General features: G+C 38.6%; 1 protein-coding gene across 1 annotated transcript in view; it reads left to right on the top strand.

The window, feature by feature from the left end:
- Positions 1 to 26,590, top strand: part of LOC126184408 (CLIP-associating protein 1-like) — a 244,920-nt gene that overhangs the window by 70,093 nt on the left and 148,237 nt on the right. Inside the window, 4 exon segments of the mRNA XM_049926792.1 lie at positions 5,709 to 5,866; positions 5,947 to 6,056; positions 10,151 to 10,277; positions 12,445 to 12,698. Coding sequence (XP_049782749.1) covers positions 5,709 to 5,866; positions 5,947 to 6,056; positions 10,151 to 10,277; positions 12,445 to 12,698 — 649 coding nt within the window.

Here is a 26,590-nt window from a genome sequence, read left to right as displayed (position 1 = left end):
AAGAGAGTTATCTTCCATCAAGACAATGTGCGCCTGTACACGTGTTGTCACCATGGCAGAATTACACGAACTAAGGTATGAATATGAGCCACACTTACCTTATTCACCTGATATCACTCCATCAGACATCCATCTCTTCCCAAAACTGAAATTTTTTTTTGGTAGATTAACTTCAAACGAAGAATTGATAGCCGGAGTTGACAACTATTTCACAGGCCTGGAGGAAACTAATTTTCGTTATGGGATTAAGGCTCTGGAACATCATTGGACCAAGTGCATTAATGTACAAGGAGACTACATTGAAAAATAAAAATAAAAGTTTCAGTGATAAAAGTACTTTTTTTCTATTCTGTTCCGAGAACATTTCAAACCACCCTCGTAGCTTGCTTAAACTGCTGCCTGTCTTGAACTTTCGTCCTTATCATTCCCCTGTTAATATTAACACATTACAGTACATGAACTATTGCAACATATTTATAAAATTTATGTCTCTTGAAAAGTTGGGTTTTGAGGTCTGCCTAGTAGATGTCTCAGTGCTTCACTGTTCATCTGTCCATAATACGCTGTCCAAAGGTGTGCATAACGATGTTGTGTGTTATTCTTCCTTTTAGAATTGAATAAGTTGTGGGGTACAAGATGTTGATGATATGAAATCTTTTTGTGTCAGCAGTTTCATCATCATGTTTTATGTCAGTTTCATCATATTTTATATTAGTTTCAGCGTCATTTTTATGTCCATTTTGACATCATGCTGCCAGGGACAGTGAGAATGCTCTCAACCCTTCTCCCTCAAGATCTCCAAGGACACACACACACACACACACACACACACACACACACACACACACACACACACACACACTACAATTGATAGGGTGAGCAACAATCTGTGACTGCTAATGACATTGTAGCATATGGGAAAGGATCATTATTGAGTGGCTGTAGCGAGAGACAGAATTTCTGTTTAGTGTAATGTGTGGTAGCTTGCTTGACACATGGAAGACTGTAAATGAGTGCAGATGAGTAAGAAAAACATCCTGTAATGTTAGAATACAGTATTAATGGTGTGTTGCTTGACACAGTCATGTTGTTTAAATATGTAGATGTAATGTTGCAAAGCGTCTTGAAATGGACGTATCATGTAAGGTCAGTTGTAGAGAAGGTGAATGGCTTAGTTTATTTGGAGAATTTAGGAAAGTGTAGCTTATCTGTGGAAGAGAGAGCATGCAGAACACTTGTGCAGTTCTTTCTGGAATAGTAGTCAGGTGTTAGGAAGCTGCTACCAGGTAGGATTAAAGAAAGACATTAAAGGGAGAACAACACTCTTTTTGTGAGACACTGTTGACAAAATTCAGGTAACTGGCATTTGTGGCTGACAGCAGAATGAGTGTACTGCTGACAGCATACATTTCACATAGGGACCACAAATAGAAGATAGAGAAAATAGGGCTCATATGGAGGCATGTAGACAGCCGTTTTTCTTTTGCTCTGTTGTGAGTGGAACAGAAAGGGAAATGCCTAGCAGTGATATAAGGTATGCTTCACCATGCACCCTGCACCATATGATGGCTTGCAGAGTACAGATGTAGATTTAGTGGAGCCAAGATTTTGCCTTAAACATGTGCTTCAATTTTATGTACTTTACCTTGGAGGCATGTCTCCCCAGACCATTTCAGTGCTTTCCAAAGTTGCTACAAATGTGAGATAAACCGTATAATCCACTGAAGATAAGTGAAGCATTTGAAACTGGTTTTTCAAAGTAAAATGATCATTATCTACTGACTGGTTGCTGTCTTTACTATGTTATTTATTCTAGAAACAGTCACAGGTTCAATAAATATCAGTGTAATCTGTTACCACTGATTAACAGCAGCCAAAAGTGTACTCTGCTCATGCTCTGGTAAACTTAACTGAAAAATGTTGGTTTGTTAGCCCTTTTAAAAGGTATGTTTATACCTTTAGTTTTGAGTATGTGTCTGTTCCAATAACAGATGAGGAAAAATATTGTTTTGTGGCAATACAGATAAAATAAGTACTTGAGGGCAGTTTATACTGCAGAATGCAAGATACTGAATATTGCTTTAACTATTTTATGTTTGCTATTTAGTTTGATCCCTGATGTTGTTTTTTTTTAAGTCTTCAGTGGGTGATTAATTAGCTTATTAAAAACAGCCTGCAAACATTGTCATCTTTCTGAAGACTAATGCTCATATTTAAATGTGGCCTGCTTCTGTATTTGTTTATAATGCATTCCTGTGCATATTATAGTTATAAAAGTAATCTTACCCTTGAAAATATAAAATATTAGTTAAATAAATCATCAGTTCATATTATTTTTTCTGCATTCATGCAGAACGTGACGTGTAGGCAAAAATTATTAATTTCATTGAGTATCATGGTATGGTTTTACTGAAATCACTCTTATGCATTGGAATGTGGGTGGTGCTGACAAGTATGAAGATCCTTTGCTTAACCATAGATCCCTGCAAAAATCTTGAACACATTAATAATGGCTAGTAACAATTTAAAGGGCTATTACTTCTAATGCAATCAACCATTCTTTCCTGCCTTTAAGTCTACAGACATTATACCCTTGAAGACTACCCAACAAGCCATCTGTTTCACATTGCTGATTACTCATTATTGCTTCATATATAAGGGGAAGTCAAATCAAAATGAACATAGTGTGCACATTGGTAGTGCAGGTAGCTGTGTGCGTGGAAGTGCCCTCCATTGGCAGTCAGGAAAGAACAGGGTGATTCTCACCTCTGTGCCATTTGTCTGTTAAACATGGTTGACGTGAGGCCAATGAATTGAATGTGTGTTTGACTTTACTATGGATTCTGGGCGAGAGGAACAGCAAGGTGCAGTTTTTTACTGCAGAAGGATTGTCAGGAAGGGAAGTTCATGCCTGAATGAGTGCTGTATATGACAAACACAGCACGTCATGTGCACGTGTGATTGCATTGAATAAACACTTTGGCGGAGGTTGGGTGTCATTGAAAAATAGCAGTCTTCCAGGACTGGCTCATCATATCATTACTGCAGTGGGTGTTCCGTCACAAATAACCAATGCCAGAGGGTGTTAGATATTTGCCTCGTCTTGGGCATCAGTCACAGTACTGCTCACACCATCATGACAGAGCATCTGAAGTTCTGGAAAATCTGTGTGCAGCTGGTTCCCCACAGCCTAACAGAGTAGCAGAAGTTGAACAGAATGCCTATATCACTGCAGCACTTGGAACAGTATCACAGTGAAGAATATTGTGTCCTGTCCCATACTGTCAGAGGTGGTGAAACATGTCATTATTTTGAGCTAGAGAGTGTCAGAACCAAAAGTGGAAACATGTGAATGCCCTCCTACCGTGGTAAATGGACACTTTGCAAAAACGTGAATCAGGCTATCGAGTCCAAATGCCTAATAATGTTGATGGAGGGCATGGATGTGTTGCAGGGTAATGTCCACCAATGTTTTGCCAAGTTTGTTTTGACTATACTGCAGAAATTTCACTGGGAAGTTCATACACATCCTCCATACAGTCCCAACGTCTCCCCAACCAATTTCCATACTTTTGAAACCATGAAGAAGACATTCGTGGCTATCAAGTTGCTTCAGACGTAACAGTGCAATGCCTGGGTACAAAAATTGTTCCGTGGGAAACTGCAGACATTTTTCCACAAAAGCATTGACCATCTTGTCAGACAGTGGGATAAAAGTATTAAATGTTACAGTGATTACTTTTGAAATAATAAAGAAATTACTTACTACTTTCCATCTGTCTCATTTTCATTTGACTGCCACATATGGATAGACCTGCCAAATAATAGAGCATATATTATCCACTTCCTATGTCTGTGTACTTGCTTGTGTGCTTGTCTCATGAATGCTTTGTACGTATCTTCAATATTTGTAAAATGACTGCACCGTAATTAATCCCTTTCACAATTTTGCATGTATGTTGTGTCCATTACTCACATTCTTAACACAGTTTTTGTTCTGCAATGCATGTTAACAAATGCTTCAAGAGATATGTCCCGATTTTCTTCATCAGGAACTCAAGGCAGTAAAAAAGGTATGTGATTTAGCTCATATTTTACAGTAATATGTCTTACAGGTATCTCTTTATTTATTATAATACTTTTTATGAGACTCCCTCATGGCTTGGGTCATACCTTGAGCAATGACAACACAAGAGTTTGGGAATACTGTATCTGTCATTATTGGACAATACAACAGTTATTTGTGGTATTTTATGTTGACTGTGTTCCACAGCAGTGGTAAAAATGACATCATGTAACACTTCAAGTTGATTTTCAATTTTTTGATGGTGCGACCAGTTTTGATTAGAGACAGTTATCCAGCACAGATTTTTGTGAACATCAAGAGTAGCATACACACACACACACACACACACACACACACACACACACACACACATATATATATATATATATATATATATATATATATATATGTCTGCTTGTGTCTGTGTATGTGTGGATGGATATGTGTGTGTGTGTGTGAGTGTATACCTGTCCTTTTTTCCCCCTAAGGTAAGTCTTTCCGCTCCCGGGATTGGAATGGCTCCTTACCCTCTCCCTTAAAACCCATATCCTTTTGTCTTTCCTTCTCCTTCCCTCTTTCCTGACAAGGCAATCGTTGGTTGCGAAAGCTAGAATTTTGTGTGTATGTTTGTGTTTGTTTGTGTGTCTATCAACCTGCCAGCGCTTTTGTTTGGTAAGTCTCATCATCTTTCTTTTTATATATATATATATATATATATATATATATATATATATATATATATATATATATATATATAACACAATGCCAAAAATATATCATCTCTAAATAATGTTTAGTCATGCAGATGGAAATGCATGGAGGGTTAATGCTGTCATGTTGTACTGAGGCTGGAGTGTTCAGCCATAGTTGAAGACAAATTAACTCTTCATGCTTAGGGATCCATGATATAACAAAATTGGCAGCTTATAAAAGAAAGCTACTTCCACAGAGTTCACATATCACATAGCATTAAACTTAAGCTTTTAGTCCAATTTAGTCATGTAGTTTGATGATGGAAGTTATATACATTACTGAAGAGAGAGCAAATGAGAAGATATTCATGATGTTTTGTAATGATATGGCTCACAATAATTATGTTAAAGAGAAAAATGAGCAGTGGTATAAGGAAAAGATAGATTGCTACTGACCGTAAAGATGATGCATTGAGTTATAGACAGGCACAATGAAAGGACACTTACGCATTAGCTTTCGGCCAAAGCCTTCATCAGAATAGGAAAAACACACACACACACACACACACACACACACACACACACACACACACATTCATTCACACAAGCAAGCACACCTCATGCATACATGGCCACCATCTATGGCATGCAGAGACCAGCCTGTACTGGTTATTGAGTGTGTATGTGTGTGTTCCTTATCTGAAGAAGGCTTTAGCCAAAAGCTAAAGTGTAAGGGTCTGTTTGTCGTGCCTGTGTGTAACTACTCAACATGTCATGTTTATAGTGAGTAGCAATCTATCTGTTCCTTATATTGTTAATATTCGACCCTGGATTTTCCAGTGTTTGAAATCAGCAGTGATATTTATCAGAGGGTATACCTGTGGCACAGGCCCTATTCAAAATTTAAATGGATTAGAGATACTAACTAAATCTTTTTTACACAATTACAGCATCAGCAGGAGCCCTTGACGAGGAGCATTTTGTGAAAGTTTTTGAGGAAGTTCAACCAGCCAAAATTTTCACTGTGCGAGAATTGGAAAAAGCGCTGACCAAAATAACTGACATCATTAATGATCCAAATAATGATTGGTCAAAACGTGTTGAGGCGGTTAGTAATGTGATGATTAGGATTATAAGTGTTAATAAAATTGATTTCTTAAAATAAGTAAAAACTTTTGTGTATTTCAGTTGAAAAAACTACGATCTGTTGTAATGGCTCGAGCTGCTAAGCATGAGGAATTTTTCAAACACTTACGTTTAATGGAGACACCATTTTTAGGAGTTTTGAAAGATCTGAGGTTAGTACTTAAACTTTGTTCTTTTTAAATTTCTCTCTGTAGTGCAGGTTTCTCTCAAGCTCTGAGATGTCTTTTTTTGATAAAAAAGAGAACTGTTAATGATTCTGCGTGGAATTGTGAGAGTGATATTAATAGTTTTTGGTTGCTCAGTTAATCAGTGCTTCAACAAAATTGTGTATCAGAAATTGTGTGACACACACATTTCATGAATGAAGCTGTTCATGGCTACCTTACTGCTGTGATAATTTTGTTAGTGTATTTGGGCCTTTCGGCCATATTACTGAACATGTGAATGAATTATTGAGAGGTATTGGATTGTTAATGAAATGTTGGAGTTTATTGAATAGGAAGAGTAGATAGGGGAATGTAAAGCACAAACATTGAATTTTATTGAAACAGCCATGGCAAATTTCCCAAAATCACTTAATGCAAATGCCAGAATGGGTCTTTTGATATGGGCACTACTAATTTATGGAGGCACATGCTGAACTGGGTATTTTGAAATGGACACTTCTGATTTCTTTTGCTGTCTAAACCCTATCCAAAGTTGTGCACCATTTTTAGTAACCTTGCCACTGATGGGATGTTGAACCCTAATCTTCTTTGGGAAACAAAGTAGACAAAGTGTATATGATGAAATAAAAACGTAGAAAAGCTTGTGATGATATGCAGTAACAGTGATAATACTGCTAGTGTAAATATTGCAGTAACTAGACGTACATTCAATATTAACAGTTAAGAAAGCAGAAAAATAAAGTGTGCCTTTGACACTAAAAGAGTCTTCATGGATGTTGTGTGGTCCAGTGAGAAAGAAAAAAAAATGACTATAAAGAATGCCAGAATGAGATTTTCACTCTACAGCAGAGTGTGCGCTGATATGAAACTTCCTGGCAGGTTAAAACTGTGTGCCGGACCGAGACTCGAACTTGGGACCTTTGCCTTTCGCTGGCAAGTGCTCTGCCAACTGAGTTACCCAAGCACAACTCACGCCCCATCCTCACAGCTTTACTTCTGCCAGTACCTCGTCTCCTACTTTCCAAACTTCACAGAAGCTCTCCTGCAAACCTTGCAGAACTAGCGCTCCTGGAAGAAAAAATATTGTGGAAACATGGCTTAGCCACAGCCTGGGTGATGTTTCCAGAATGAGATTTTCACTCTGCAGCGGAGTGTGCACTGATATGAAACTTCCTGGCAGGTTAAAACTGTGTGCCAGACCGGACCCCCCTCCAGGTAGATCATTTCCTTACATTGAACTGTCTACCTTACTCCAGCAACTGCCTATGTTTCTCCTCTTTGACTTCAATCCACTGTGGGGGGGGGGGGGGGGGGGGGCACTTCAATGGGTAGGGTCTCTTAATTGACCAGCTTATTATGGACCTCTATTTGTGTCCCCTCAATGACAGTTCCCCTTCAGTGCAGCTCATGGCACCTTTATTGCTATCAATCTTGTCATCTCCTCCTATGCTCTCGTGGCTTCCCTACATTGGTCATCCCATGGTGACCTTTGTGACAGTGACCACTTTTTCTGGTGATTCTATTGTTCCCCTGCTGCCGTCAGGCAGACAGGCCCCCACGTTGGGCATTCTACAGGGCCAATTGGCTTTTATATATGTCTGCTGTGCACTTCGACACCTCCCTCTTGAATTCCATTGGTGCAGTCGTGCAAGGCATCTCTGCCATTATCTTTGTGCTACTGGCACTGCTGTCACCCTATCCACAGGTCCCCCTTGTTGTCGACCGGTACCGTGGTGGACTAAGAATGTCGCAGTCGCTCTCCAGGACCACCGACGGGCGCTGCAGCAATTAAAATGACACCTTTCACAGACCAACCTTCTTCATGGAGACACTTTTAAGTGTCTCCATGCTAAGGCTCGTTACCTTATTAAGCAGAGTGAAAAGGAATGCTAGGAGCGCTGTGTTTCCTCCTTGGGGATGTATGCCTCTTCATCACAGGTTTGGTCAAAGCTCCGTAGCCTTCAGGGCGGCTAGTGACAGTCAGCTGTCCAGGGTCTTAACCTCCAAGGTGTTCTGTGCACTGATCCATTGTGCCTTGCAGAACAGCTCGCGACACCCTTTTCGATGGCACCGGTGTCCTCTTCCTATCCTGCTACCTCTCTCCTTCAGAAATTTAGAGTTTTAACAGACCCGCCTATGTTCCATCCCGCACTATGTTGAGCCCTATAATGAACCCTTCACTGAATGGGTATTCTTGCAGGCTCTTACCTCTTCACAAGACATGGCCCCAGGGCCGGATTACATCCACAACCAGATGATCCAACACTTGGACACTCCCCAGAGGCAACATCTCCTGAAGATCTTCAACCGCATTTGGCTCACGGGTGTTTTTCTGTCACAATGACGAGACTGTACTGTTATCCCTGTCCTTAAGCCCAGGAAGAAGCCAACGTCTGACAAATGTAAATGGCTTGAGAGGATAGTTAGCTTCAGATTATATTGGGTACTCGAATCTCAGGGCCTTTTGTTCCCATATCAGTGTGGCTTTCGTGCAGGACGATCTCCAACTGACCATTTACTCAGATTGGAAACAACCATCTGACAGGCTTTTACTAACCACCAGCACCTTGTCGCAGTTACTTTGACCTATATAAGGCATACTGCATGGCTTGGTGCCATCACATTTTAGTTACCCTCCATGACTGTGGCTTCCGTGGGCCCCTTCTGATTTTTATCCGTGAATTTTTCTCGCACCAGCTCTTCAGAGTTCGAGTTGGCACTTTACACAGTGCCCCTCACAGTCTGGAGAATGGTATTCCACAGGGTTCTGTGCTAAGTGTCACACTCTTCCTCATAGCCATCAATGCACTTGTAATCTCTGTTGGGCCTCTGCTTGGCATTGTACGTTGACGATTTTTGTATCTGGTGCAGCTGCCACTTGGTAGCATCTGCTGAGTGCTGGCTCTTAGGTGCCATCCAACATGTCTCTGTGTGGGCCTGAATGGAAAAAAAAAATAATGATAATAATAATAATAATAATGTTGAAAAAAATGGCATTTTGGAGACAATGTTCCTAATAAGTACTAGGGAAGTGTTTTGGTTAAAGCATACTAAAATTTCTGAAGGACATCAGCATCTATTTGTTTCAAGAAAATGAAGAAATTAGAGCTAGGCCTTGGAAGTTGACACATTAGAGTGCACTCTCTCGGTTTATGCACTGCATGAAAACCAAGTGAGATGAAATAAGAACACTATTAGAAATTAGAAGAATGGATCTAAGATGTATAGTTCCTTATGCACTGAAATGGATTGTAGATGTATTATGCATGCAAAATTGACAAATAGTAGATCCGGTAAAATTAACAAATAGCATACCCGGTAAAATTGACAAATTGTATATCCTGTATGTCATGATTATATCCAGGTGCTGATGGGTGAGAAATGACTGGTTTATAGTTAATCAACATGTGTTCAGCACATTCTTTCTAGTAATTTAATTTTAAATAGAAATGACTTCAATGAGTTACATGAAGACAGTTATTATTATTATTATTATTATTATTAAAAATTGCACATAATTGATTTATTTAAGTATTCTCTTCCTTCAATATTTTAAAACATAAGTGCTAAGGTAAATGTGTTAATTACATGGCTTCCCTACTTGTGCGAATGTGCAGTAGCATTACTGGCATGATAATATGGACTGGTATTGTTTGAAACCTGTACATTGTATTTGGCCTGCTTCAGGGAATGTCAGAGAAAGATGTCATAGTAAAAAAAGGCAGTTACAGTTTTCTAAATTTTATGAATTTTTATTAACAAGATAAGAACTGTTAAGTATCTGTACAGTCTGTGTTCAGCATAGATTCAGAAATTTTTTTGGTGTACAAGTTGCCATTTGTGTCAAGAGGAACTTAATCCTTCACATGTATTTAGGAATTATGTCACAGACTCTGCAGTCCTAGTTTGTTGTACCAATATGTTTTTGGTACAATACACAGTCTGTTATTACATGTCGGTAGAAATATATCACACATTTCAATATTTAAACATTCCTACTACAGGTTTGAGATCCTGCAAATGCTTTAATTATGTGTTAGAAATGATATCTTACTATAACATCATTCTGAATGTTACAGGTCACAGGTTGTGAGAGAAGCGTGCTGCACAATAGCTTTTATGTCTCAACAGCTAGGCTCAAAATTTGACCACTTTGCAGAAATTATTCTTGGCAATCTAATTAATCTGATTCCAAATTCAGCCAAGGTATGTTGACCTCATGTGGATAACTATTTAAATATTAAGATTCTTGACAAGTATAACAAGAAAAGGATGTACAATAAGTAGAAATTTCATAAACCAACTTCTTCTTTGGAATTTCCTGTGTTTAACATTTAGCTACCTAGTATGTCCAAGTAGTTTTGATTTTGTTTGTGGGGATATTATAGCTGTCCCGAAAACCCAAAGGAGCTGATTTTTCCCCCACGACAAACAACTTGTATGCTGAGATGATCCTTTGTTTCCTTACTAGCAGCTTCAGTTTACAAATTAAATATCAGTGATGACAATTAGTACCCATGCCCCATACCTTTTCTGATTTTGTATTGTTGTGCACGAGTTCATACATAATAGTAAGGAGATGTGGACTACAGTGCGTTACGGCAACTGTCATCATAGGAAAGCTGGACAGACACATAAATGATTAGCAAACAAGTTAACACAGTAATCAGAAGATTTACTTAACTTGTATTTCTCCAAGTGTACATAGACTCATTACAAATAAGGCAGCAAGAATTAAGAGGTCCATCTCATACAATAACAACTAGGATGAGGCTCACTGTACTCAAAATGATTGATGGTGTCATAACAATGAGGCTCCAACAGCAAGTGGGTTCAGTGGCTGCTGCCACCTGTCATATTTTCTGGCAACAGAGGTCACAAGTGGTGCAGAGTTGCTGGCGGCATGATCTCAGTGGGTGCACACCATTGGGTCCACCAGATTTTGCGTGACCACTGTCGGCGTCTAACGGAAATTTGCAATTGTGTTGCCAACTTCGCGACACCCTTGGGTGGTATCAGTATGTGATATCACATGAATCATTCCATGTGATTCACATAAGGAGAATGATTTACCATGCTTGCCTTCTGTCCATATAGTAGTAGATTTCTCACTACGAATGGAGAAATCAGTAAGAGAAGGCTGTCAGTCACATCACTATGATTTCATAATATATTTGTTGTATTGTCACCTTTTTTATTTGGAGGCAATGTTAAATGACGGTAAATGAAACTTTGTTTAGTGTGTATCATTTATATTTGTAGCAGTAATGTAGTGTTGTGTAAGAATTTATAACATTATGGATGTTGTTGTTGTTTCCAGTTGTGTGTTTTTGGAATATGCGGTTTAGAGAAGTTGCTTCGTTTTTAATCCAGTATATTAAAAAATAAATTACAGAAATAATTACGACCAGTTGTAATTTTCAAGAGATGCTGCACCTAGTCGTATTAATAGAAATACACACAATACTTTTGTGGAAAGACTATGTTTTAGCATTCTTTTAGGATGAGAGTTGAAGTAATAGTCAAATGATTTACAGAAATGTGGTAGGGGGGGGGGGGGGGTGATAAAAACTGGCCAGTCCATGTCCCAATGATGCAGTTGGTTAGTGCACAGTCCTTATAGTCTCTCTTAAACTGGATTCTTTGTGACCCATCCTTGTTACCTATCTTTCCCAAACTCATCTTAATGTTTATCAAAGCTACTGCCTTATTGGAATTGATGTTATTTCGTAACTACTAGTTTGAAGGCTGCAACCCTGTTGTTAATTGTTCGTGCTCATTGAAGCCAGACAAGCTTTAATCATATTACTTAGGAGACTCATCAGTCCTCCTCCCCCCCCCCCCCTCTCTCTCTCTCTCTCGCTGTGTGTGTGTGTGTGTGTGTGTGTGTGTGTGTGTGTGTGTGTGTGTGGGGCGGGGATGCACGGGCGCGTGGGCATGCGCTGAACAGTACGATGGCTGCTAGTCTGGCGGCAATGTGTGTGAGTGCTAAATAATGGCTAGTGGGCTTGAAACTATTGCTGTCAAAATAAACAATGTAACTATGGAAGAGCTATTTCCAAAAAAGACATTTGTAACTCATCTTTTTAGCACAGTTACTACAAATCATAGCATTAAAAGTACACATTAGTAAGGGTTGAGATTTTGATAGAAGATATTAACAGCCTATACTGTTGGATAACATTAATAGGGCGGGACTGGATACTGTATTAAAAATTAAATCTGTGCTGATAGTATGAAATTGCAAGGGGAGACAGCATGTACTCATCAGTAGAACTTACAAAGAAGTCTTCTTCTCACTAGAGTGTTCCTAAGCATCCATTTTATTATTTTCCGAGCACCTAACAATTATATTTCATTTATTCATTCACAGGTAATAGCAACTGCTGGCCTAGTAACAGTACGCTTTCTCATAAGGTACACTCACTCGCACAGACTGATACCAGTGATAATATCAATTATGCAATCAAAATCTAGGGAAATCCGACGAGCATGTTGTGAGTTTCTTGAATTAATTCTTCGTCTTTGGCCTGCTCATAAACTTGAAAAACAGGTTGCAAACCTGCAACAAGCTCTGAGGAAAGGAATGTATGATGCAGACAGTGAAGCTCGGCAGTGTTCCCGTAGGTAAGTGGAATTATGGTCATTATGTGAAACATAATTCAGTTTCACTAAACTTAACTAAAAATAGAAATTTTTTTTGTATGTAATGGAGGCATTTTACATGTTGTATGTTCTGGATATATACGTATTACATAGGCTACAGATACAACACTTTGGTCCATTGCGTCCAGCTTGTGCACTACTTAATGTATGGAAGTAACATGTCGTCTTCAAAACGGTGTTTAGAACATACAGTACTGTATTTACCTGAACATGACACCCCCCCCCCCCTCCAGTTTCCTCCCACTTTTTTTGTTTTATGTGGCTCTTTGAGGAAAAATTTATTTCTTAACATATTCTGTTGGTCAAAATTCCAAACTTTCATTGATATAAGGTATCTACCTAAAAAGGTAACATTTCATCTGTTCTACACTTGTGCCATTTATTCATTGTCAACATTTTGATAACACAGGGAGAAATAAAATAAACAAAAAGAAATTGTTTACATTAATTTATATTTTCACTACCTTTTTTACAATACTTAAGACAGTTGTGTGGTATCTGTATATTTAATCATCATCATTATAATCATAACAAGACATCTGTGAAACTTATATATTTGTTGGCCCAAATATTTGGGTATATCTCCAAGAATATGTTGCAATTTCTGAGGTCATCGTTATGGCGGAACTTGAGAAAACAGTTATTTTTCTCTGAACACACAGCGGATTTCTCTTCTATACTGATATGAGAATGTTACAATGTCTCTTGCTTCCAAATATATCATCTGCCCACTGCTCTCTCATTGGCTATGTAGAACTGGCAGCTGACACACCCCGTTGTTCGCGTCATACCTCACGGTAGGCATTGACAGCATTGCTGTTGAGCATACATTACTGTGCAACTGGCCCCAATTTAGACTTTTGTGATCTTCTGCAGAAACATATAACCATGATTAGCAGCAGAACAAAATTTGCTGCCCACTCACCACTCCTCCTTGCACTCAGTGTAGTTCTCAGCCAAGCTGATGTCACTGTTCCCCCTCCAACCATTCTGTAATGCTGTACTTGAGCAGAAGTGAAACACGGACAGCAATATCTTCCAGGGTGCAGGTCATATGTAACAACAGCAACTAATATATATGAATAAAAGATTGCAGTCATGGTTCAGTCCAGTTCTCGATCTTCTACTCTTCCCGCTATCTAGTGACATCTGTTGGTGCCATCTCCACAATGATTATTTTTCCCTGTAATTTATTCTTATGATAACAGTTGCAGTCAGTTTAATGTGATATATTTTATTTGTTAGACCTTTAATTCTCATTTAATTTTCATTCTCTTTTGATATTAATGTCACAATCGTGTTCTGAAGCTGATTAAAAATTGGTGATATTTTTCACCTAGTTTTGTAATAAGTGAACAGCAACTAAATTTCTCATTTGTAACCCACTTGGTGAATCATAACAGTTTCCCATAACCAAACAGAATTTATATTTGGGTTCAGAATCAAGTAATGGGTTTTGAAGGACAAGCTTTTTGCCTTTGAATGTAACCTTTACTTAAAAAGCACCATAAATGTTTGTGTACGGTATCCCTATATGTACAAGAACTTTTATTGCAGATCTGTTCAGATATCCCAAAAGTTTCCAAGTTGACAGAATTTAATGATATTTCCTCCTGTGTGTCACAAAATTGTCACTTTCTAAGCAGAACATTAGATTGTTGGAGTGGCTAGTTCATAGTTTCTTTCATATCCCTTGCACTAGTGCCACGCGTCAAATGTCACGTGATTGTTCGAGCAATGTCGATACTGTGTGGGGAGTGTTTCGGTGTATTGGGAAATCTTGAGACTATTCAAGTGAAATCATTGTGTGCTAAGCCCCATCCGTTGGAATTCTTCAAAATAAATTTGTACAAAACATTAATAGCCAAAGCTTCATCTGTAAATGTAAGACAGCCCCTATATTAATCTGTTAAACAATGTAAAAACATTGAACACTGCAGCAATATTTTAATCTTTAATCAGCGAATATAAGACAGCCACATATTTTTCAATTGACAATTTGGTGTGTGTGTGTGTGTGGGGGGGGGGGGGGGGGGGGGGGGGGGAAGAAACCCTCATAATTGAGTAAATATGGTGTACAGTATCAGACAAGCGTCTGCAATTAATGAGAGGTTTGTGTGTGCAATCAGAATTAAGAACATCCCTCAGTTGAAGGCACATTCCGTTCATCTTACATTATTCCATCAGTGACTATCATAGATTTCCCAGCATCTGAGAACAAGCCACACTGATTTATACCTGTTGCATACTAACATGTCCATTATTTATAAACATTTCGTGTTAATTCTCAATTTTAGTTGTCTGAATGAAACCAGAAAATAAATTTGTCTTAAACAATGAGTCCCTACATCTGTGTGTTAACATCTCTTGATATTCTGGAAGAAGGTGAAACTCTTGAGAGTTACACATGCTGTCTATGTTGATACAGCATAACAGTTGTCTCATTGAAATGGAATCACTTGTTTTCAGAAATTAAGTAATCTCGTGTACTGAATAAGGCATTGCACTTGATAAAGTATGAATATTTTTGATATGTCACATACTGCAGTTCCTAAATACTGAAGAAAATCAATCTTAATAGCAAAGCTGCTGTTTATTAACTGTCTGACTTGTTCTGGGCTTTGTCTACTTTCACAAGCCACGTATTTGTATTTAGGAAATGGTTGGTGTAGACAGTTCTATTATTGATTTCCTTCTCCACGGCAAAGTGTTCCAAATACCTGTGTGTATATCCAGATTTAGGTTATCTTTGATTTCTCAAATCTCCTTGTCTCCCCTGAAATTATAATTTTCCCCATGGAATCTGTAGAGGACATCTTTGGGAAATTTGCAATATAAATAAGAAACTCGCGGGGGGAGGGAGCTTGAACACAAAAATGTACTATTAAGTTTACTTCTTTCCCTAAAAACTAGTTCCCATGAGGTAGTTGTTGTTCTTTTGATTAAAGTTTGAGCAGTTATGACTTTCAGTAGTATGGTGGTACCATGACTATACTTAGCATGACGCGGATGTTAGTAGTTATAAATAGTTGTCTGAAAATTCTTACTTTGTACTCCATCTTCACCCCCCCCCCCCCTCTCTGTTTCCCTTTTTATTTGGCAACAGCTGCAGTGAGCTGCCATTTGTGGCCGATTCAGCTACATGTTGTCTCATGTCGAGCTGCCAAATTTCACTTGCCCTGATATTTAGGTAGTACACAGGTGGCTTTTAGAAGTAGTGAGACAACAGCTGTCAACTGTGATCTTGTATAAAGCTCTAGTGATTGTTGTCTGCTTTATATACTGCCACTGGGCCAGAAAACAGTTTGCAAAATCATGCAGCAGGTGTATTTACTGTGCAGTTGACACCATAGGTGACAGAGTTAATTGTTCATAAGTTCACAAAATAATAGCAGAACAAGAACATCTCTTGCAGTTTTGGATAACGATTGATGCAATTTACCTTAAGTTCAATACAAAATGGTACAGAAAATCTCCCAGGTTAAACTTGAAGAACTAAAAGTCTTTGGCCGTGTTGGTAATTGAGTGATGGGTAGTGCTCAGTGTTCCAGAACTGCATTTACATTACTGCATATATAAAATGACAAAAAAAAATGCATGACAGCTTAGCAATGGGGCTGTTACAACTGTATGGTGTGAGTTATATAGTAGTTACTGCAAACAACTGTTACGTCAACACCACTGTGCTTTGCAACTGGGTATTCACCACAGTGCAGACAGGTGACTGTTTTGCAAGTTCCTGTACTAATCGTGAGGTAATACTTGACATTCACAAGATGGATACAGAAGTATGCATTGGTTGCATGTTTTATTGGCAGAGAGGTATGACTTATGGAGCATGATACTCATATCAGGTATAGTTTAGGATGAATGAATATTTGAGATTGGGTAGATGACTGAATAACACTTTGTAACCTGTAGGAAAGATTTGTATCAGAATACCGATCCCTTTAGAGGACAAAGAATTAGTCTAAATCCCAGTGGAGTATTGATTGAGCTATTAAAGTCAATGAGATGGCACAGAATGAGGAGAAATCTTTCTTGGTTGTTGACAGTGATGTAGAAAACAGCTGGGAAATGGCAGTTCATGGTACAGGAGAATTGTTTGTATAGCAGATAGGGCAAATCCATTTTACGAGTGTAACATTTGGGAAGGCTTTCGCCATATTGGACAAGAATCACCATATCGGACAAGAACTGCATGCATAATTTGGGATGGGGGTGGAGGGGGGGGGGGGGGGGGAGACGGCAGCTTGCTAGTTTGGAAAATGTGATGAAGTACAGGTGTTAATTGCTGCATTTAAAGTAGACAGAGGTTCTGATCTAACCACAAGAATAGTTGGGACATAAATATTGGCAGAAGTGTGCACTGATACGAAACTTTCTGGCGGATTAAAACTGTGTGCTGGACCAAGACTCGAATTTGGGACCTATGCCTTTTGTGGGCAAGTGCTCTTCTAACTGAGCTATCCAAGCACAACTCACAACCCATCCTTACAGCTATACTTCAGCCAGTATCTCGTGTCTCCTACCTTCCAAACTTCACAGAAGTTTTCCTGTTGATCTGTGAATGCCTGGAAGCAGGGGGAAACTACAGCAACTCTTTTTCCTGTGGGCATGCAGCTCCGCTGTTTGGTGTAATGAAAATGACATCCTTGTAGGGAAAATACAGGGTAATTATAATTAAAATTAAACTTCCAAACACTGTAGAAATAACACCCTCTGGTCAGAATCATATCAAATTGCAACGGAATGTTATCGGAGGAGGAGGAAAACGAATGGCAGAAGAAGGAAAAAAAAAAAAAAGAGTGTGAAAATTGATCAATAGATGGCACTGTATGTGTCATAATACATAAATGAAAACACCTGTCATGCACATGACCCATTAAAGTTGGTCTAAACACGCAGGGTACACGGCTTTTCCTCCTTGCGCATCTGCGACATGCGCCATGACTGTCTCAATGCAGGATCACGCTCTGCTTGTAAAGCTGTATTACAAGAATGATGACTGTGCACACGTTGCTCTGCAGAAGTTAATGACACAGAAGGGTTTGAAAAAAGTCGTTGGTCCGATGACTGCCGTGGGTCTGGAGAAAATGAATTCAAAATTTGGGTTCTTTTGGTGTGCACCCTGGTAGAGGGAGGAAACGAATTGGTTCAACATGAGTGAAAGCAGTGGCCACAGCAATGCAGGAGGAGACGAGTGGTGGTGTGCAAACGTGTAATGCACGGAGAACTGCCCGTACATTGGAAATACCTGTGAGGACTGTGTGTAAAATCCTTCTTTGCTATCCTTTCAAAATCACCCATGCACACCTTTGCTTTAGAATTTCTTGCTCGCATTGAAGTGGACAATGATTGGTCGTGGAAGATTTTGTGGACAGACGAAGCCCACTTCCATCTGACAGGACATGTCAATACACAGAACTGTCGAATATGGGCAACGGAAAAGACACACGCAAATCAACCAGTACCACTTCATCCTGAAAGGTCACTGTGTGGTGCAGGTTTACGGCATCATTTATCATAGGGCCATATTTTTTCGAAGAGACAGGTGCTTCCGGTCCTGTTACCTGTACCATCACTGGTAAGTTCTATGAGTGTCTTTTGTGCAACTACATAATTCCAGCTCTCCAACAGCGTGGATGTGTGGATGGGATCATTTTTATGCAAGATGGCGCACCTCCACACATTGCAAATCCAGTTAAGCAGTTGCTGAAGCACCATTTCAGAAATGCTAGAATTATGAGCTACCATTTCCCTACAGCCCGGTCGTCCTGATCACCTGATCTTAATCCATGTGACTCCTGGCTGTGAGGCTATCTGAAACATGTTGTGTTTAGTGTTCTGATTGCTGCATTGAAGTCTTAGCTGCATTGAAGTCACACATTGCGCAACACATTCTGAACGTGACCCCGGAAACACTTCGATCAGTTGTGGAACATGCTGTTTCTCAATTTCAACTTGTTGCAGAAAATAGTGGACATACTGAACATGTTTTTCACCAGTCACATGGAAATTAATAATCGAATTTGATTTTGATTAATGCTTTATGTGGTTTTTGGCCTCAGGACAATTAAAAACTGATTTTTCTCATCCAATGTGATATGACCTTGCTGTGTTGGATGGGCTTACATAACTAACAGTATCACACCTGTGCACCCGTGCACATTGAACAGTTCACTTTGTTCAATGTCAAACGTACGCCTTAGGCGTTGTTGTATGATTCATTTGTCGTTTTTAGTCGATCATTATTAAATTATGATACTTACAGCACCATCTATTGCTAAATTTTGTAACTATTTATTTTTCTTCGGCCATACGTTTCCCCCCTACTCTGATAACATTCTGTTTGCAATTTGACATCATTCTGACCAGTGGTGTTATTTCTACAGCCATTTGAAAGTTTAACTTTAATTATAATTACTCTGTAGTTCCCCTTTCTGACCTTCGGGTGGAGCCTACTCACAAAGATATTGTCACAATGTTAATATATTGTTGTTATGATGATGATGATGATGATGATGATAACAATAACAATATGTGCTAAATAAAACCATAGAAACCTTTTCCATTTGGGATTAGAAACAATATATTACAAAGGAAAACTATTTAGGATTTCTATAGTATTGTGAATACTGTATTTAATTATAGATACACATACTCTGGGGTAATTTTATTGTGATATTGGTTGGTTAGACTTACCAGGAAGGAGAGCATTTTGCTTTCTACAACTCCGTGATGTAGGAGCAGTGTTCATGCATTATGTTCAGTCACTGGTAAATATCATTTAGTACTTCTCAGTCAGAGGTTAGATGTCAGACTATTCTTCTCATAGTAAAACTTTCATTTGTGCCTCATATACCAATTGTACAGCAGTGTTAAAAATTTTTCATTAATGCATTTTATATGCTGTGTTCCAAAAGGTTCTCCGATGCATTGCCGTATGCCCATTACTATAATACCAGTCATGCCAGATCAACAATTGTGTACTCAAAGAGCCCAGACACTAACTTTGGAAAACACATAGCTAATGAGCTGCAACATTATTTTTAAATTAATTGATCAGTGTTGTCAAGTACCACAAATTAAGATTATTGAGGACTTGGACACATAAAAAGCAATTAAAAGCTATTGTGCTTTTCATATTTGAAAATATTTCACCTGTGTTGTGTTAACAATTCTCCCACTCTTGATGGGGGAGGCATATTACAAAGTAAAAATGGAACTATATTCATTCATTTTAATGCCTTTGAAACCATCTGAAGTCAACAGGCGAATCAGTCATCAGGAAATAAAGCCAAAGCTTAGACTAAAATAGGACATGCATCTGTTTGTCTTTTAGTCAACAGCTCCCCAAAATAAGGAATGTATTGAATACATTAAAACGTTCAGCAGTGTTCCTGTTTCCACATGATACATAGGTCTGAGACTGGCATAATATGGAATTGTTATGAAACAAAATTATAAAATGAAAGGATGGAGTATGGTCTCTCCCCCCCCTTTCCTCCTCATTCTTCTTCTTCCTCTTCTTTCTTTTTTCCCCAACATTTCAAAGAGAAAAATAAATGTGTTTCGGGAAGATGTATTTATTTTTATTAGGTGTAACATACATTATTGACTACCTTCTTACAAGAAACAATGGTGAACATTATAAAGAGTTTCTTTGTAGTTCAGCTGAATTAGTGGTATTTGGTCTCAGATCATGAAAATAAAGGCCAAAAAGTAAACAGTGGTACAAAAAGGCAGACCCTGAATGCCTTACATCATCATCATAATCATCATCTACTCTTTCTATTCATACATGGTTACTAGAATCTTTCCCCCGTGATCTGAACAGGTTTTGCAGTAACAGGTTTCATTTACTTTTTATGGAGTATGTGTAATCTAGTAAGGAAAAGACATACAAATTAACTGTCAATATTTGGAGCACAATGGTTATGGCATGGAATTTGCATCACAGGTGCATATTTTCCATAGTTTCCATAAATCAATTATGGATTGCGGTCTGTTTGAAAGAGATACAGCCAGTTTCCTTTCCCACTTCCCTATACTATAGCCCAAGTAATGAAGACCAAATAGTGGCAAAAATGATATAGTTGCAAATATTTTTACAGTGATTGGAGGGAGTGTCATGAACACACACTGAAAATCTTCACTGGTGGAGTATGATTGGGCGCACTGAAAATCTTCACTGGTTGAGTATGATTGGGCGGGTGGGTGGGGGGGGGGGGAATAAAGGTTACTTGTTTTCGTTTTTCTTGAGAACTGGTGCTTCTAGTGAAAACGTGTTCCAGTTCAAAATTAAAAAAAAGATCCTATACAGTTGTGTCTCTAGGGCTAATGGTTACTACATTGGCTGGGATGGAAAAACTGCAGATTACTAAAAATAGTGTATTAATGTTATATAAAAAAAAATACTGTTTACTGTTAAACGAAATGGATTAAGAACAAATGTTAAAATGTGAACCATTTCTAAGTGCATTAGAACCATATTAAGAGATAAATTGCGTTCTGGGGGTGTAAGAAGGCTTAGGGGCTGAGGGTGGAGGTATTTAAAGGGAGTTGGAACACCCTATCCTGACAATGTTAAATTTAGTGACTTGGCTTCCCTGTATTTCAGGAACCACTGTAACCATTGACATGAAACTCTTACAGGACATTAAACTGTATATTCTACTGAACTACAATAATTGCAATTCAGCCACTGCTTTCGGAAACACAATTTTTTAATTATACGGTTAAAATTTTGTGTGTGTTTTTTTACGTTATCCTAAATAATTTTATTTATACATAACATTATGTTCTTCTTTTAGTTTGGTAGACTTAGCATATGTATGTTATTACTCCCTGAAAATTTGAATACTCTACTCGTAGTGGTTTCTGAGATTTAGGGGAAAATGCAACAGAAAATGTAAATTTTCAGGAATGGCTTCTGAAGTTTCAAAAGACTGTAACTCATTTAATATATGCTTAATTTTTTTTTATTTTTAGTCACTCAGAAACACCATGCACCACACTGTATATCATCATCTTGATCTTATTCCAAGTTTTCTTCTTCTTTTCCTCTTTCTGGAGTCCTTAGTGGCCAGCTGTGCTTGCATATTCTGCTTTATCAATGTGAATCTTGTCCATTCGTTCAAGTTCTCTCACGCAGTTTGCTCCAGGATTAATTCTCATATGCTGTAGCACTTTCACCCTACCAATGTTGCCATCGTTAAAAGCAATAACAGCATCACTGACCCCCCCCCCCCCCCACTTTAGTGTCTTCATTCCAAGAAAAACATTTTTTGGTAAGCAAGTCCACATAAGATTATTGAACGACTCATTGGGATTTTGAATCTGACCATCCAGACACTTCTTCAGTTAGTCAGGATTTGCCAGGTGTCTGTAAATAGGTCTTATGATATCCATGACTGCCGCTGGGATGGAATGCTTGTGGCTGTATGAACTGTTTGAGTATTGGGCATTGTAGTAATTGCAGCATGAATCAGATCCAAGAGGGCAAAGGTGGTGTACTGGTTTTTCATCAGTTGACAGTCTGTGGAAGAAGGTAGCCCATACTGCCTACTTCATTTTCAACAAATCCTCAGTATTATTTGTAATGGGCATCCCATAATACTGCTGTAGTTCATCAGTCATTTGGTCTGTCAGCCTGTGTCTTATGGTTTCACCATCAGAAAGTTTCTTGTCTGTCAAACTTTGCTTCAACTTCCTCAACCTGGTGCCCATTCTCTTCTGGACATGACCAACACATTTCAGTTTTGTGATAATCTTTTCACCATAAGGCTGAGCGGCTACTACACTGTTATATGCTTTTGAGTCTCCATCACCTAAGAACTTAGTGTAACACAATCCCCTTTCATTCACAGATCAACTAAAAATTTCAATAGCTGTAGAGCCCTCCATACCACCACTTGTGCTTCATAATGTCTGTCACAGATATGCCCTTCTGTATTCCCTGATTTACACTTATAACAATGTTTGGTTAAAATCTGGAAATCTATTACCTTTCCAGTATCCACAGTGGTCATCGTAAGCAACAGAATTCGTAGAACCGTAGCTGCGCTTCTGCCAAGTGCCATAAAAAGCTACTGATATGGCAGTCATACTATCATTTATTTCAACAGCTTTGTTTGCAGCACCCTTCATTGACTCACATGCAACATATTCCACAGCAGCTCCAATAAATCCTACATACGTGTTGATTTTACAAGGTGGGCATGGCATATTCATTACGGAACACATTGTTTCTGCTGCAGTGTGTCCTTTGCCAATAGCTCTCAGTCCATAAAACCACCTAACATTTACTTCAAAATAATTATCTTTATGCTTATCAGAATTCCAAAATGAATGAGTGTATTTACAAGTGGCACAATTAATGATAAGTTTCCTGGCTAGTCCATTTGTTACCTCACTGTCTTCATGTAAACTAACTGCTCCTCAACATATTTTACAACACACTCATTCACCTAACACCCTTGTTAGGTTGTGTAAATCTGTCAGAATATAACCTAATCTACCATTTACATCACTTTTGTTTTGAGAAAACTGCGTATCACAAAGTTTTATTTTAATCTTCGAAGCAGTAATGGGTGTTTGTCTAGATACTGACGAGTTTGCCCATATTTCATTGTCTGTAACTTCACACGCCATATGTTGAACACAGTGGTTTCCCTTTATTCGAAAATGTATTACCTTGAAACCCACATTTCTTAAAAACACTTCGTTTTGGCATCATACTTTACTTTTTTGAGGGATTTACTAACCTATTCATCACTTTTCCTCAGAAAAACATTAGCACTTCAACATACAATGCATGTTTATATTATGAAATAATATGATACTGTTTTTGACAGTGCTAACAATACAAACACATAATTTAACCTTTATAACACAGCAATCCACAGCCTTGTATATAAAAAATTACTGATTTTGTTAGATCTTGAGGTAATGCACATAAAAATTTTAACATTTTCAACCGGCGAAAATTATATTTAAAAAAAAAATACACCTTGCCATGTGAGTTTATAATTGATACATATATATACATCATTTTATTTGGAAAGTTGCAAATTTTATAATGAGATAAAAAACAAAAAATGTGGAAAAAATTTGTTTTTCTGTTCTAACTCCTCTTAAGTCAGCGGACTGTGGTCATGCACTTTCCTCTGTCCTAGGGCTGAAAACTGAAGAGTGAGCAGGTGTTTCCCCAGTCTTATCTACCCCACTACCTTCCAAGAAGCAACTACAGGGTGTTTAACAAGTTGTACCAACCCTTGGCAGTGCGCTGTATGTGAATCACTGGTGATGCAGTGTCCAGGGGTGTTTATGAAGTGTTATCACTACATGGAGTGCAGATAAGAGTTACTAACAATACTAATGCAAGAAAAACATACGTACAGACTCTACATAATCCTGTGCACACTGTTTTGCACTTGTATAGGGGACATTGATCCTTAGTCATCTTGTACAGCAGCTGCAGCATTCTTCTGGGAAAGGCAACATCCCCACGACAAGCACTGTTCACTTTTCATTGAGTACCACTTGGTCATATTGACCCCAAGTAATTTACATGGGGTATATTGGTAGTATTTCATGTATTTTAATGAACAGGCATGAAAGAAGCATCACTGAATTGAAAAAAGGAAAACTGTGTGTAAGCACTTCAGATGTTGTCTTTGGCATTTATCTCAAACATCCTTACCTTTAAAACAGTGCAACACTGTATCCTGTTTACAGGCAATGGAAAACTATCTTCTGACCTTTTCTGGCTGTTCTCTGTTGACAGAACATTCATATAGAGGGCACTGTCCATGTTTTGTCCCTGTTTGCACTTGTACTGAAGGAAAAGGAGGAAGACTGCACTAACTTCTGTTTTCTGTACTAGAGATGTTCCCTGACCGAGAAGAAATTCTTCTTTCGTAGTTCGTTCCTTTCTCCCAATCGTGATTTAAGTACAACCAAATTATGAAACTGTTGAGGACACTAATGTCCAAAATAGTGTAAAAAAAATTACAATAGCTCATTTTCTTGTCATAAAGGTTGTAATGTAGGTCCTGCCTAATTTGTCCACTGTGTCTACATCTGATTTAGTTGCATTGGGTTTCGGTGCTTCACCTTCATCTACTTCCTCTTTGAAATGCACACATTCAACAATGTCATCATCTTACCCTTTTTTGGAAAATAGGAGATTCTCCTAGTACAAAGAGACTTGAAGCTGCACTTCTTCTCCTTGCTATGACAAATTAGGCATGAGCATCACCAGACTTGTTGGCACAATGCACCACCAGTGATTCATAAGGCGTGCTGTGGAGGATTGGTATAACTTTTTGAAACACCCTGCAATTGCTTCTTGTGATGATGTGGGGTAGAGGAGTGGGGAAACACCTTTTCACTCTTCAGTTTGCAGACCACTCATGGAGGAAAGTGCATGATCTTCATCCACTTCTACTCTCCACCCATGGCTATTCCACCTTAACCTAGAACACCCTTAATACGGCTCAGCTGCGCTTGGACATGGTCTTCTTCTTCTTCTTTGTATCAATCTCACAGCAGTTCTCAACTAGAAACACCGAGGGAGGTGGTGCAGTGGTTAGACACTGGACTCGCATTCGGGAGGACGATGGTTCAATCCCGCGTCCGGCCATCCTGATTTAGGTTTTCCGTGATTTCCCTTAATCGCTCCAGGCAAATGCCGGGATGGTTCCTTTGAAAGGGCACGGCCGACTTCCTTCCCCGTCCTTCCCTAATCTGATGAGACCAATGACCTCGCTGTCTGGTCTGCTTCCCCCAACAAACCAACCAATCAACTGGAGACTCTTCATCGTGTCCTGTTCTGAGCATCTTCCTTCAACTGTTTGTGTGTTCATCCTCTTCTGATGTCAAACATTAGGCTGATTCTCTTCCAACCTCTTCCTCTCAATTCTTCCATTTTTTCCCTCTGTAAGTCTTTGTTGCACCCAATTCCTAAGTAGTACATGCTCCAGCCAAGACTTTTCTCTCTTTTTTGATCACTTCTGATAATCTTCTTCCTTTCCATGTTTTCTTCATTACTTCTTCATTCTTAAGTCCGTCAGTCCACTTCACTTTCAGCATTCTTCTCCGTGGCAACATTTCAAAACTTTTTCAGTATCTTTCCTGTTTCTTTTTAACTGTACGTGATTCACTGCTGTATATCACTGCAATACAGACATAACATCTAGCAAATCTTTTCCTCAGCTACACTGGAATTCTTTTAGATGATGATAGTGTTTCATGTTTTAGATGTTCTCTTTCCCATAGGTATCCTCCTCCTCATTTCTTCTGTACGGCTTCCATTGCATGTCATTAAACTTCCCAGGATTTTACTTGTTCTATCTTCTTTCTGTCTAGGAATATGTTAACTGGAGCTCCCTCCTTGCTTATTGACATCACTTTGTCTTTCCTTTATTTATCCTCATTTCATCTTCCTTGCCACTTCTAGGAATACTCTTCAACTTCTTCTGTAGCTTCTTTTCTGATTCTGCCAGTACTGCTTGATTAGACACGTATTTTATAATATTTATCATTTTTCCTCCAACTACAATGCTTTTTGCCTCCTCTGTGGACTTAACTATCAATTTTCTCCATATATGTATGTTGAATAGCATTGGTGTTAGTGAGGATCCTTGCAGTGCTTGTCTCTTCTGTCTCTGTTACTTTTTGCTTTCTATACATCTCCTTTATTAACTTTCTATCTTACCAGGGACATCTTTTAAAACTCTCAGCATAATTCTCCAATTACTCTATTTAAAGCCTCTTCCCACTCGACAAACCAAATACACACCTCCTGGTTGATTTCCATTATTCGTTCTCCAATCATTCTCAGACAG

Source organism: Schistocerca cancellata, chromosome 4 (genome assembly GCF_023864275.1).
Source record: "Schistocerca cancellata isolate TAMUIC-IGC-003103 chromosome 4, iqSchCanc2.1, whole genome shotgun sequence".
In the NCBI taxonomy this organism is placed as follows: domain Eukaryota; kingdom Metazoa; phylum Arthropoda; class Insecta; order Orthoptera; family Acrididae; genus Schistocerca; species Schistocerca cancellata.
The sequence above is the reverse complement of the archived record's forward strand: the minus strand, read 5'-3'. Positions and strand labels throughout refer to the sequence as shown.